General features: G+C 43.4%; 1 protein-coding gene across 1 annotated transcript in view; it reads left to right on the top strand.

Annotated features, from left to right (window-relative positions):
• Window positions 1–14,591, top strand: part of rasgrp3 (RAS guanyl releasing protein 3 (calcium and DAG-regulated)) — a 138,571-nt gene that overhangs the window by 64,378 nt on the left and 59,602 nt on the right. Inside the window, exon 3 of the mRNA XM_060831321.1 lies at window positions 11,655–11,757. Coding sequence (XP_060687304.1) covers window positions 11,655–11,757 — 103 coding nt within the window. The remainder of the gene's footprint in view (window positions 1–11,654; window positions 11,758–14,591) is intronic.

Here is a 14,591-nt window from a genome sequence, read left to right as displayed (position 1 = left end):
CTTGCTCTTCCAAAGCCTAGAGAACCACCAGCCAGTTTCCTCAATCTCTCTTCATAGGCTAAACCCACCATCCCAGGGAGCAGTCCAATGAACATTTGTTGTACCCCCTCTGCAGCGAATATATTCTTCCTTCTGAAAGGAGACCACAACTAACCTTTATATTTCTGATGGAATCCCACTAATGTGCTATAATGCCTTTCATCATCTTGTAAGCTGGAACATTCCAGATTTCAGCAATCCTGTTTGGAGTGAAAGCATCCCTCTTCATCTCTCCCTTGATGTTTTGGAAGTGATTTTACCTTTATCTCCTCTTCTTGTTGATCCATTTGCCAAAGGGAATGTTTTCTCTCAGTTGAGTACTGAAGTAACAATACTGTAGAGGAGGAATTTCTGGACTTTATGTGAGATGATTTTCTGGATGAATTTGTTGAGGAACCAACTATTGTAGACTAAGTATTACAAAATGAGAAGTAAATAATTGGCATGGTTGTCAAGGCCCCTTCGAGAAGAGTAACCATAATATGATCGAATTCTTCATTAAGATGGTGAGTGATGTAGCTGATTCTGAGACTAGGGTCCTGAATTTAAATAAAGGGTTTGCTTTTGTCTCCACAAACAAGGACACAAGGAATGTTGCAAAGACATTGGGGAACACTGGGTCTCAAGGAGAAGAAAAAATGGAAGGAAATCAGGATTAGTAGGGAAATGCTGTTGGGCAAATTGATGGGATTAAAGGCTAATAAATCCCCAAGGGTATGATAGTCTATATCCCAGAGTACTTAAGGAAGTAGGCCTAGAAATATTAGGAGTATTGGTGATGATTTTCAAGATTCCATAGATTCTGCAACAGTTTCTATTGATTGGAAGGGAGCCAATATAACCCTGCTCTTTAACGAAAAGTGGTAGAGAAGGAAGAGGGAATTATGAGTTGACGTTGGTAGTCGGGAAAATGCTAGAGTCCGTTATAAAAGATTTAATAGCAGAGCTCTTGGAAAACAGTGACAGGATCTGACAGAGTCAGCATGGATTTACGGAAAGGAACTCGTGCTTGTCAATCTTTCTGGTACTGTTCAGAGAGTTGATAAGTAGGAGGCCCAGAGAATATGGTTTACTTGAACTTTCAGAAGGATTTTGTTAAGGTCTCACAAAGGAGATTGGCAGGTAAAATTAAAGCACATGGGACTGGGGGCTGTGTACTGACAAGAATAGAGGACAAGTTGACAGGACAAAAAGAGTGGGAATACTAGTGAGGTATCGCAGGAACCAGCGTTTGGATTTCAACTACTGATAATATATATTTGATGTTTCAAATGAAGGCACTAATGTAATCTTTTCAAGTTTGCAGACAACACAAAGCTGAGTGGGAAGGTGAATTGTGAGGAGGATGCAGATATGCTTCAGTGTTATTTGGACAAGTTGAGTAAATAGGTAAATAAATGACAGATGAAGGATAATGTGTCAGGTTATCCATTTTGGTAGCAAAAACGAGGAAGGCAGATTATTTTCTGAATGGCAATAAATTGGGGGAGGGGATGATACAACAAGATGTGGGTGTCCTTGTACATCAATTGCTGAATGTAAACATTTAGGTGCAGAGGGCTGTGATCAAGGCAAATGATATGTTGATCAGAGAGGATTCAAGTGCAGGAGCAGGAGTGTCTTATTGCAATTGTACAGGGTCTCGATGAGATCATATTTGAAGTATTGTGTGCAGTTTTGGTCCCTTTATCTGCAGAAGGATGTTCTGGCTATGGAGGGAATGCAGTGAAAGTTTACCAGACTGTTTCCTGGGATAGCAGGACTGACAGTTCAAGAACAGCTTCATCCCTGCTGTTATTAGACTTCTGAATGGACATGGTAAAATTCATGTTGACCTCGCTCTTAGCTTATCTTCTCTGCAACTATAACTATAACATGCATTTTGTTTGGTATGATCTGGCTGTAGTGCACACAAAACAAAACTTTTCACTGTACCTAGGTACATGTGACATCAATATGTCAAGTCAAATCAAATCAAACAAAAACACGTGAACAGAGACTGGATCACTTTGACCAATGGGATGCACAGTGACTCATTGGTTAGTAGTGATGCTTCATAGCACCAGGGATCTGGGTTCGATTCCACCCTTGGGCAACTGTCTGTGTGGAGTTTGCACATTCTCTCCCTGCCTGCGTGGGTTTCCTCTGAGTGTTCTGATTTCCTCCCACAGTTCAAAGATGTGCAGGTTAGATGGAATGGCCATGTTAAATTGCCCATGATGTCCAGGGATGTGCAGGCTAGATTGATTAGGCGTGGGAAATACTGTGATAAGGTAGGGGCTCGCTCACCTTCTGCCTGTTCTGTCCTGTCCCGCACCCCTACCCCCTGTCATTGGTATAAATGCCATCCTTTCCCAGCTGCTATCCATTCTAGAAAAGGCTCGCTGAACTCAAAATATTAGCATTGTTTTCTCTCCACAGATGCTTCCAGACCTGCTGAGTTTCTCCAGCAATTTCTGTTTTTATTTCAGATCTTCAGCATCCACAGTTATTCATGTTATTATACCCACGGGAGTTTAGAAAAATGAAGGGAGTGCATCTCATGGAATGTTATAAAATTCTAAAAGAAAGAGATAAGATAAACGCAGGAAGAATGTTCTGACGGACTAGAGAATCCAGAACCTACATTCACAGTCTAAAGGTACGGGGTTGGCTGTTTAGGACTGAGATGAGGAGAGATTCCTTCACCCAGAGAGTGGTGAGCCTATGGAATTCACTGACACAAAGAGGTTGAGACAAAAACATTGTACGTTTTCAAGAAGGTGTTCAGTATAGTTCCTCGGGCAAAAGAGATCAAAAGGTAGGCAGAGAAGGTGGGAACAGGGTACTGCATTAGATGGTCAGCCACCATATTGTTCCTGTTTCCAATGTTTCAATGTTTGTTTCTGTACAAACTTCTTCTGACTTTCAACACATCTACCCGATCACCTGTGAACTATTCCAAAGAGAAAAAATCCAAATGATTCCCAGTTCCCCTCACAACTGGAGTTCTTCATTTGTGGTAACATCCTGTTAAACCTATATATCTTGGCTGGAATGTGTTCACCCAAATTGTCCACAATATTCTTGGCAGAGGCATATTGAGGTCATGGGCAGTGGTGAATTCCAGTCTACGGTCATCTTTGGAGGAGGGTGGCTGCTGCTGGAGTATCCACATTCCTCGATGCCAGAGTTACCTGCTGTTCTTGACGATTCTAACATGCCTGGCTGAACTCCAATCTTCCATCCTCCACAGACTTTGGCACATCCAAATATCTTCTCCATTCACGATAACTTACACCAGATTTCAATCACCCAGCATCTCAACATCCACTGTCTGACACCAGCCCATTCTCCCACAAGATTTGAATTTCATAAAGCTCAATTTTGTTTGCAAAAGCCTTGATTGCTTTGCTCTGTACAGCTCTCCAAAATCTTTGCACGCCTGTGCATCCACTATTTTAAATGCGTTCACCTATTTAGATTATTAAATTTGCCCACATAGCTTGCTTGGCCTATGTCCTTCCTTTAAGAGACTTCTCAAAAAATCCACTCTTACTTCCAGTTTTTAGCTATCTGTCCTAATGTCTCATCACGTGGCTCAGTGTCATACCATATGTAGTGCTTGAAAGTGCGATCCTATACTATAGGCACTATATAAATGCAAACTTTTGTTGCTGATACTTTACGTTGCTCTGAGCAGCGAACAGCTGCACAAAAACAATGTCATTGTTCCATGTGGGACCATCAGTTTGAGATTTTAACTCTTTGAATAGTTTTGCCTGCTGCTTCAGTTGATAAAAGTGTTACCCCTCAACAGCAGGATGCTAAATCTCATGTGGTTAATGATTTGACTCCTGGGAAAGTGCACAACAGCTGCTCTTTTAAGTGTTGGCCAATCTGCAGCTGTTTTCCATTTTAAGAGATGTGAAGGCCTCATCTGGAAGTTTCCACACGCCTGGAGTCTTTCAAGAACCCACATGTATAATTGGCAGAGTTAGCACATTTGCAGAAGTGTCTCACCATTGCTTTTGGTTTAATAACCTGCTACAAGGAAAAAACAGTTTACTTTTGGCGTTCTAATTTAGTCTGTTTCTTTTCCCCTTTCTTCTGGTGACTCATGGTCCCACCGGGCTCTGGTACCTAATCTGACTAGTCTTTCTTCATATAGGTACTCAATACACACAACACTGTAGAGATTTCTCTGGCAATGCAAAATGAGCAGTAACATGCTACCTACACCACAATACTTTGGGGCTGCACCTCCGTCAAAGTATATGATGAAGGGGAGTGTTTGGGGGTGAAGGGGAGACGTGGAGGGGGATGGGTGAGGGCCGGTTGCGTGGGTAGTGATGGTAGTGTCAGAAACATTACCCGACTGAATGGGTAACGATGTTCTTTTAACCAGCCAATGCAGGCATGATGGGCTGAATGGCCTCTTTCAGTACCAATCCACCACTATGATCTGTGAATTTTGTCATGCCTTGTATCAGCGAGCAATCACAAGCAGGGAGACTGACTGACTTATTTTCCCTTTTACTCCTCTAGTAGACATTGTTATGTCCACACTGTCACCATTGAGGAGTAAGGGCTGAAAGTTTCATCTTGGGATCAGGGCCTTGACATTGGGAGCATTTCCAAGTCTTGACCACTATATCACCTTGACACCCAATCACTGTGGTGTTCATCGGTGGCTCAGTGGTTAACACTGCTGCCTCACAGCACCTGGGACCCAGGTTTGATTCCAGCCTTGGGTGATTGTGCAAATTCCATACAGACATTCTCTCCGTGTCTGCGTGGGTTTCCTCCCATAGTCCAAAGCTGCACAGGTTAGGTGAATTGGCTATGCTAAATTGCACATAGTGTTAGGTGCATTAGTCAGAGGGAAGTGGGTCTGGGTGGGTTTCTCTTCGGAGGGTCACTGTGGACTGTTTGGCCCAAATGGCGTGTTTCCACATTGTAGATAATCTAATCTAATAAAGCTGTTCTGTATTTGATTGTGTGCGTCTGGTAACAGTACTTGATTGGTTATGCCTGGGTGTGAGCTCAGCGCAAAGTAAATAGACACTGCAGCAACTGCTGCTGGAGTTCATGTAAACCTTTGGTGCAGAAAATTTGGTGTTTGCAGAGATGTTTTAAAATCCTTGTCAAACATGTTGTGCAGTGAGAAACTAGTGTCATCTCTGAATTGCAACAATGAGTGACTCCATTTTGGAAAAGGCGGCCAATAAGGAGGGTTGGCGTGCTTTCATTGGTCATTAAAGCCTTCCAGCCTTGAGAGAGCTGCAGCCCCACTCTTGAGTTGAGACAGGGAGGGAGCGATGCGACTTCAAGATGGAGGCTTTCTCTAAACACACTTAATCTTTCAAAACAAAATGTGACTACAGTGTGTGACTGCCATTATGGAGGTGATTAAATGAATGTCGTAGAGTCATAGAGATGCACAGAATGGAAACAGAGCCTTCGGTCCAACCCATCCATGCTGACCAGATATCCTAACCAAATCTAGTACCAACTGCCAGCTCCTGGCCCATATCCCTCCAAACCCTTCCTATTTCATATACCCATCCAAATGCCTCTTAAATGTTGCAATTGTACCAGCCTCCACCACATCCTCTGGCAGCTCATTCCATACACATACCATCCTCTGTGTGTAAAAGCTGCCCCCTAGGTCTGTTTTATATCTTTCCCCTCTCATCCTAAACCTATGCCCTCTAGTTCTGGACTCCCCGACCCCAGGGAAAAGACTTTGCCTACTTATCCTATCCATGCCCCTCATGATTTTGTAAGCCTCTATGTGGTCACCCCTCAACCTCCGACGCTCCAGGGAAAACAGCCCCAGCCTGTTCAGCCTCTCCATATAGCTCAAATCTTCCAACCCTGGCAACTTCCTTGTAAATCTTTTCTGAACCTTTCAAGTTTCACAACATCTTTCCGATAGGAAGGAGACCAGAATTGCTTGCAATATTCCAACAGTGGTCTAACCAATGTCCTGTACAGCCGCAACGTGAGCTCCCAACTCCTGTACTCAATACTCTGACCAATAAAAGAAAGCATACTAAACGCCTTCTTCACTATCCTATCTACCTGTGACTCCACTTTCAAGGAGCTATGAACCTGCACTCCAAGGTCTCTTTGTTCACCAACACTCCCTAGGATCTTACCGTTAAGTGTATAAGCCCTGCTAAGATTTGCTTTCCCAAAATACAGCATCTCACATTTATCTAAATTAAACTCCATCTGCCACTTCTCAGCCCATTGGCTCATCTGGTCAAGATCCTGCTATTATCTGAGGGTAACCCTCTTCGCTGTCCACTACACCTCCAACTTTGGTCTCATCTGCAAACTTACTAACTATATCTCTTATCCTCACATCCAAATCATTTATGTAAATGACAAAAAGTAGTGGACCTAGCACCGATCCTTGTGGCACTCCACTGGTCACAGGCCTCCAGTCTGAAAAACAACCCTCCACTACCACCCTTTGTCTTCCACCTATGAGCCAGTTCTGTATCCAAATGGCTAGTTTTCCCTGAATTCCATGAGATCTAACCTTGCTAATCAGTCTCCCATGGGCCTTACTGAAGTCCATATAGATCACTGCCTCCAGTAGGCTATGATAGATAGGCAGGAGGCTGGAAGAACACAGCAAGCCAGGCAGCATCAGGAGGTGGAAAAGTCACTGTTTTAGGTGTAACCCTTCTTCAGGACTGGTGGTGGATGCAGGAGGAGTTGCAGCTAAAGGAGGTGGTGGGGATAGGTTACTGATGTGGGGATAGCTGAAGACAGATAGAGGGTACAACCTAGTTGGTCAATGGGCGGAAGGAATCCTGTTGGTGGTAGGGAAGAGTAGAAGGGAGGGGAAGGGGCTGGGAAGGGAGTCTAGAAATGGGAAGGGAGGTTATTTGAAATTGGAGAACTCAATATTGAGTCCTCCGGGCTGTAGACTGCCTAGGATGAAATGTTGTTCGTCCAATTTGTGGTGTGGTTCGTTGTTGCCATGGAGGAGGCCAAGGATGGTTATGGTAGGAAGGGGAATTGAAATGGGTGGTGACTGGGAGGTCAGGTTGGCCCTTCGGGCCCAGCTGCGATGTTTGGTGAACCGTTCCCTAAGTTTACAATCAGCATGTCCAGGCCTTGGGACAAATCCAGTTGGCATCAAAACATTGACCAATGTAGTTCTTTACTGATTTCAGTATCTTACCCACTGCCTGCTGCAGGTAGCCAACACATAGCCAACCTGGAGTCTGTGAAAGTAGACTGGAGACCAGAATGTGCTGACAAACTGACACAGTGCTGTCCAATTCTAATCTTCTGTGCCTCCCAACTCTGACATCATTTGAAATGTTGCCCCATGACTCACCCTCACACCTAGAAATGCTGGACAAGGGGGGATGATCGTAAATCATTTGTTTCGCTTAGCAACATGAACATTCAGCCTTTGTGCATGCTAGGATTAACTTACAGCTGTGATTGATATCCATCTTCTGTTTATATCACACTCACTCTCTATAGATTGGCCCTGGCATCTGGACCACACCTATTCCTTTCTTTCTGTGTGAATGTGGTAAAGCTCAGTAACATGTTGTTGCCAATCCTTCTCCAATGTTTATGTGCTAGTTTCAGCAAAGCTTATGTACTCCTCAGAGCACTTGACCTTTGGAGGTTAATGGTGGCCTTTGGAAATGGCGAGTCAACTGAATTGCGAGCTGACCAATATATTTACGGTGGATCCAATCATGAAGTAAACATGTGCAGGCCTCCAGTGTATCCATTGATATTCAGGCAGAGTTGTGCACAGAATATAATTTTGTACATTAAATCTGCTCCGTTCTTCATGAGGTCACTACCAAGGATTTCAGTGTTAGTGAGTTGTAAATACTGTTGTATTTGATATTGCTTCACCACTTTGTAAAAATCCTTCCTTCATTAACATGTACCTTAGCTGGAAACTCAGCAAGGGTTTTAAGACAGTCATTCCCAACTTTTTCAGTTATACAGCATGCTTCAATGAAACAAAGGATTCCACGACACACCCATTTTTTTTGAGCTGCATTGATTGCTTATAAATGTCAGTTATTTACATTTACTTTGGGTGCAGTCTTACTCGAGAGGTTGCAACATAGAGCATAAAGCTAAAGAAGGATCATAAGCATTAATATTAATAGGGCAGCATGATGGCTTAGTGGTTAGCACTGCTGTTTCCCTGTGCTAGGGACCTGGGTTTGATTCCGTCCTAGGATTATCCGTATGGAGTTTGTACATTCTCCCCATGTCTGCATTGGTTTCCTTCCACAGTGCAGATTAGGTGGATTGGCTTTGGTTGTCAATAGTGTCTGGGCTAGGTGGATTGGGAGGGATGCTCTGTGGAGGGTTGATGTGGAATTAATGGCCTGCTTCTATGGGATTCTAATATTTAATTTTCATAATGGCACATTTTCAAAATCTGCCCAACTCAACTATTCATGGACCTAAATCTGTTCCACACACTGAACTGAACCGATACATAATAAAAATTCCAGTACAACCTCGATTATCCGAACGTCAATTAGCCGAACAAGATCTCAAGGTCCCGTAAAAACAGCATTAGGCAATTCAGCATTCAGTTATCAGTCAAACAGTGCATTGCTGGATAACCGAGAAATATTCGGATAACTGGCACTCATAAATTATTATCGTTCGTTTACGATCAGATCGATTATCCGAACGATCAGTTATCTGAACAAAATACTCACCGCTCATCTTGTTTGGATAATCAAGGTTATACTGTAAATGGAACAGAGCAGAACATCAAATAGCGTAAATTGCAGTTTACTGGGTTAGAGGGAAACCTGGTGTGTGCAGACCCTTTTGATCCAGGGAGCAATTGATGAGAGGGCCAAGTTCCTGACAAGGGCTCCCTCCAGTTTAGTTTGTCTCGTTTTAACAAAAAGCATGCAAGCACAGTTTCTTGGGCTCTAGTTTAAACTATCCATGAGATCTTACATTTCTCCCTGGCCTGCACATTTAGAATATTTGTGCGTTTTTAGAATTGAGAGATCGATACCTCACTTTTAATATGACGATTAATTTTCACGAGTTTTGGTTTAGTTTTTGTTTAAATTGTTTAAGATGAACATAGGATTTCCTTAACAAAAACAGAAATTAGTGGAAACACTCAGCAAGTCCAGCAGCATCTGTGGAGAGAAAGAAGTGTTAACGTTTTGCGTATGTAGGCTGAAGAGATTGGGGAGACACTGAATGAATACTTTTCGTCAGTATTCACTCAGGAACAGGACATTGTTGCCGATGTGAATATTGAGTCACAATTAATTAGAATGGATGGCTTTGAGGTATGTAGGGAAGAGGTGTTAGAAATTCTGGAAAGGGTGAAAATAGATAAGTCTCCTGGGCCTGATGGCATTTATCCCAGGATTCTCTGGGAAGCAAGGGAGGAGATTGCAGAGCCATTGGCCTTGATTTTTATGTCCTCATTGTCTACAGGAATAGTGCCAGAAGACTGGAAGACAGCAAATGTGGTTCCCTTGTTCAAGAAGGGGAGTAGGGATAACCCTAGTAACTGTAGGCCGGTGAGTCTCACTTCTGTTGTGGGCAAAGTCTTAGAGAGAATTGTAAGGGATAGGATTTATGAACATCTGGATAGGAATAATGTGATCAAGATAGTCAGCATGGTTTTGTGAAGGGCAGGTCGTGCCTCACAAACCTTATTGAATTCTTTGAGAAGGTGACTAAGGAGATGGTCGAGGGTAAAGTGGTAGATGTGGTGTATATGGATTTTAGTAAGGCATTTGATAAGGTTCCCCATGGTAGGCTACTGCCAAAAATACGGAGGTATGGCATTGAGGGTGATTTGGAGGTTTGGATTAGGAATTGGCTGGTTGGAAGGAGACAGAGGGTCATAGTGATGGTAAAGGTTCATCTTGGAGTGCAGTTACTAGCAGTGTTCCGCAAGGATCTGTTTTGGGACCATTGCTGTTTGTCATTTTTATAAATGATCTGGAGGAGGGGCTAGAAGGTTGGGTGAGCAAGTTTGCGGATGATACGAAAATCGGTGGAGTTATTTACAGTGAGGAAGGATGTGGCAGGTTACAGCGGGATATAGATAAGCTGCAGAGCTGGGCAGAAAGGTGGCAAATGGAGTTCAATGTAGGTAAGTGTGAAGTGATTCACTTTGGTAAGAGTAACAAGAAGATGGGGTACTGGGCTAATGGTCGGAAACTTGGTAGTGTGGATGAGCAGAGAAATCTTGGTGTCCACGTACACAGATCTCTGAAAGTTGTCACCCAGGTAAATAGTGCTGTGAAGAAGGCATATGGCGTACTGGCTTTTATTGGTAGAGGAATTGAGTTCCGGAGTCCTGAGGTCATGTTGTAGTTGTATAAGGCTCTGGTGCGGCCGCTTCTGGAGTATTGTGTGCAGTTTTGGTCGCCATACTATAGGAAGGATGTGGAGGCACTGGAACAGGTGCAGAGGAGGTTTACCAGGATGTTGCCTGGTATGGTAGGAAGATCGTATGAGGAAAGGCTGAGGCACTTGGGGCTGTTTTCATTGGAGAAAAGAAGGTTTAGGGGTGACTTGATAGAGGTGTACAAGATGATTAGGGGTTTAGATAGGGTTGACCATGAGAACCTTTTTCCACGTATGGAGTCAGCTATTACGAGGGGGCATAGCTTTAAATTAAGGGGAGGTAGGTATAGGACAGATGTTAGGGGTAGATTCTTTATTCAGCGAGTCGTGAGTTCATGGAATGCCCTGGCAGTAGCACTGGTGGGCTCTCCCTCTTTATGGGCATTAAACAGGCATTGGATAGACATATGGAGGATAGTGGGCTAGTGTAGGTTAGGTGTGTTTGGATCGGCGCAACATCGAGGGCCAAAGGGCCTGTACTGCGCTGTATTTTTCTATGTTCTATGTCCCGCTGACTCCTCTTCAGAACTGGACTTGCAACATTAACTCTGATTTAATGTTGCAATTTCCAGCAATTTCTGTTTCTGCTTCTGATTTCCAGCATCCACAGTTCTTTTGGGTTTTTTTTTTGTGCAGAATTTCCACACCTTTGTACAGAATTTCACAACATACTCGGCCAATTCTGACAACATACCAGTTGCCACGGCACATTGGCTCAAAGCTGCTGATTTAGTGCTGGTATGAGGAAAGAAAGGTTGAGAAAGCAACATGGAAGTCATTGAGGTGCTGGATAGCTACACACGTGAACCACTCTCTCTGTGTAAAAAAATGTTACCCCTCATAATTTTTTAAAAAATATTTCTCCTCTCACCTTAAAAATATGCCCCCCAGTCTTGAAATCTCCCATCCAAGGGAAAAGACACTGCCATTCATCTTATCTGTACGCCTCATGATGTTATAAACCTCTATAAGGTCACCCCTCAATCTTGTACACTCCAGTGAATAAAGTCCCAGCCTATCCATTAGTTCTCCCTTTTCACCTTGGCCATTGTCACTTGGAGATTGTGGCAACTTTCAAAATGAGGTCACAATGGGAATTGGTTTGGGGAGCACTGGCTAATAAGTAAAATTGAAGAGGAAGTGAAAGCTGGTGCTAATATAGGGCCTGTGTAATGTTGCCTTTATTGCGAGTTGCATACTGTGTCTAATCTGTCCTTCTTCATTTCCAGACAATGAAGGGGAGATGACTAACAGTCAGGTGCCAAGGATGGTCCTCCTAATGCATCGATGGTACCTGCCATCTACTGAACTCGCAGGAAAGCTTCTGTTGATATATCCTTTTGGTCCTCTTACACAATTGAACAAACATCATTTGGAAAAGCCAATAATTGTTTGACTCTGTTTTGGTCACTCGTTTAGTCATAGAATCATAGACACAGAGTTTTACTGTACAGAAAGAGGCCCTCCTGCCCATCATGTTCATGCTGGTTATCAACCTCCTATCCACTCTTCTCCCGTTTTCCAGCATTTGGCTCATTTATATGTATGCTGAAAATGTCTTGCTGGAAAAGCGCAGCAGGTCAGGCAGCATCCAAGGAACAGGAGAATCGACGTTTCGGGCATAAGCCCTTCTTCAGGAATCATATATATAAAGTAGTTGTTAAATATTGTGATGATTCCTTCCTCTAACACTCTTTTCAGGTAGTGATTTCCAGATACTCATTACCCTCCAGGTGAAAGAATTCTTTCTTAAATCCCCTATATGCCATTTACCTTATATCTATGACCCCTCTCCTTTTTCTAATCCCTCTACTAAAGGGAAATGTTTCTCCCTATCTACCCTATTGATACACGTCATAATTTAGAACACCTCAAACAGATCTCCCCATCAGCCTTCTCTGCTCTATGGAAATTAAGCCTAGCCTACCTAGTCTCTCTCTTCGTTGCTGAAGTGTTCCAGTCCAGTCAGCGTCCTGGTGAATCACCTCTACAGCCCCTCTAGTGCAATCATATCATGATGTGGTGACCAGAACTGTATACACCACCTGTGGCCTAGGTGCCATCTTGTACAGCTCCATCATAATCTCCCTCCTCTTATATTCAATTCCTTGATTAATAAAGGCAAGTATCCTATATGCTGCCTTAACCACCCATGCTGTTCCTTTCAAGAATTTGTGGACATGCAAAGGTCCCTTTGACCCTCTGTACTTCCCAGGGTGCTCCCATGCATTCTATACCCCAATGCCGTGCCAGTTCTCCCATAGTGCATCACTTCACGCTTTTGAGCATTAAAATCCATCTGCCATTCTTCTGCCCATCTGGCCAGCCTGCATACATCATCCTGTCATCTGTGGATTGGCTACATATCAGCCATGACCTATCCTCTGGACCGATGACAACTAGGGGACTAGCTTTTCCCTTGGGGCATCATTTCAGCCTGATGGTAGTGGTTTGGAGTGAATGACCCAGCACTATGTGGGAAACATTCGCTCTTTCCAGTTTTATCCAGAACAGTCAATTAATGGCCAATGGGCAGGCTTGCCATCCAATTAGAGAAGTGGGCGGTCTCTTTAAAGCTGAGGAGCCAATCCAAGGCTGTCCAACTTGGAAATTGGGAAAGTCACATTAGCTTTTGACAGATGGTAAGAGAAGGTGCTTTAACATAGAAGTGCCCCACCCCCCCACTTCTATGTTTTAAAAGCTTAACTTAAAACTGGTTTCATGCAGACACTCCCTACTCTGGCACTGGGGTGATGTGCCCCAGTGACAGCCTGCACCATCCAGGCAGAAAGGTCTCCCTGGCATTCAGGGTTTCTCAGTCTGCCAATGCCCCAGGAGGCGGTGATGCACCACCACCCAGAGCCTTAAATGGCCGCTGGGTTAGCTGCCCACTCTGGATGGGCAGTTATTGATGCCCACCTGCCATTCCCGGAATTAGGCATTAAGTATAGGCTCCTGCCACATTCTAAATCTGCAAAAGACAGAGCCTAGCACTGATCTCTAACCCTACTTCAGTCTGTCATTGCCTGTACCATTAGTTCGACATGGTAAAAACAATGAGTGCAGATGCTGGAAACCAGATTCTGGATTAGTGGTGCTGGAAGAGCACAGCAGTTCAGGCAGCATCCAAAGTGCAGCGAAATCGACGTTTCTGGCAAAAGCCCTTCATCAGGAAAAGATTAGTTCGACATTCCTACTCAGTAACTATTGTATTGGAGGTCAAAAATGTAAATCTATACCTCAACTCTTGGATCCTCCACTGCTATCAGATCAGATTGAACAGTTTTTCTTAACTTTTCTTCGCGACTTAATTGGTAGAGGAAACTAAATTGCAAAATATGTAATCATCTTTTTAAAAAGATGCATTTGATTTAAGAAAGGTCTTGGTGGTGATGCCTGTTTGGTATAGAATACATGTTCTGTAAAAGGGAGCAAAGGGGTGATTAAACTTTTGTGGATTCTCAATATCTCTCTTTGTTAATACTGTCAAGTTGTTCCTGATGTTGATTTTCACCAGTCTAGAGACCAGTCCTGTCAATGTTTGGCACCCCAGACCTTTAACTACTGCTGAGCAAGATTGAGAACACCTTCCACATGTGTTGGCAGTCATGAAAAAGTACAGTATTCCAAATCGCGGTAAAGTTAAAAGATTATTTAACTGGACTCAGTTGGAGTCTTCCTCTTGATCTTGAAATCAGTAAATTTTCTGAAACGAAGTCAAAAGATGCTAAAGAATCTCAATGGATCTGGCAGCATAAATGGAGAAAGAAGCCGACTTAACGTTTCGAGTCCTGTGTTTTCTGTTCAAAGAGTCATCCTGGGCTCAAAACATTAACTCTGTTTCTCTCTCCATGGTGCAGCCAGACCTGATGAGTTTCTCCACCATTCTCTGGACTTAAATCAGCTTTACAGCATCCTCGGTATTTTGCCTTTATTCCAGTCGATTTTCTGATTCGGGGTGTATGCAGACTCTGCTTCACAAGGGCAGATAATGATGAATGTGAAGAGTGAAGCTTCCTGGTGAAAGGTTAGAGACCTAAAATATTAGCTTGGTCCTTACCCCACTGCTGGACCTGCTGAATGTTTCCAGCATTTTCCATTCAATTTCAAATTTCCAGTATCAGTAGACATAGGTTTTGAACTTACTGTGAGAACTGGTGAAAGAA

This window comes from Hemiscyllium ocellatum, chromosome 10, assembly GCF_020745735.1.
Source record: "Hemiscyllium ocellatum isolate sHemOce1 chromosome 10, sHemOce1.pat.X.cur, whole genome shotgun sequence".
Taxonomy (NCBI): Eukaryota; Metazoa; Chordata; class Chondrichthyes; order Orectolobiformes; family Hemiscylliidae; genus Hemiscyllium; species Hemiscyllium ocellatum.
Note: the sequence above shows the minus strand (reverse complement) of the source record. Positions and strands in the feature narration are given on the sequence as shown.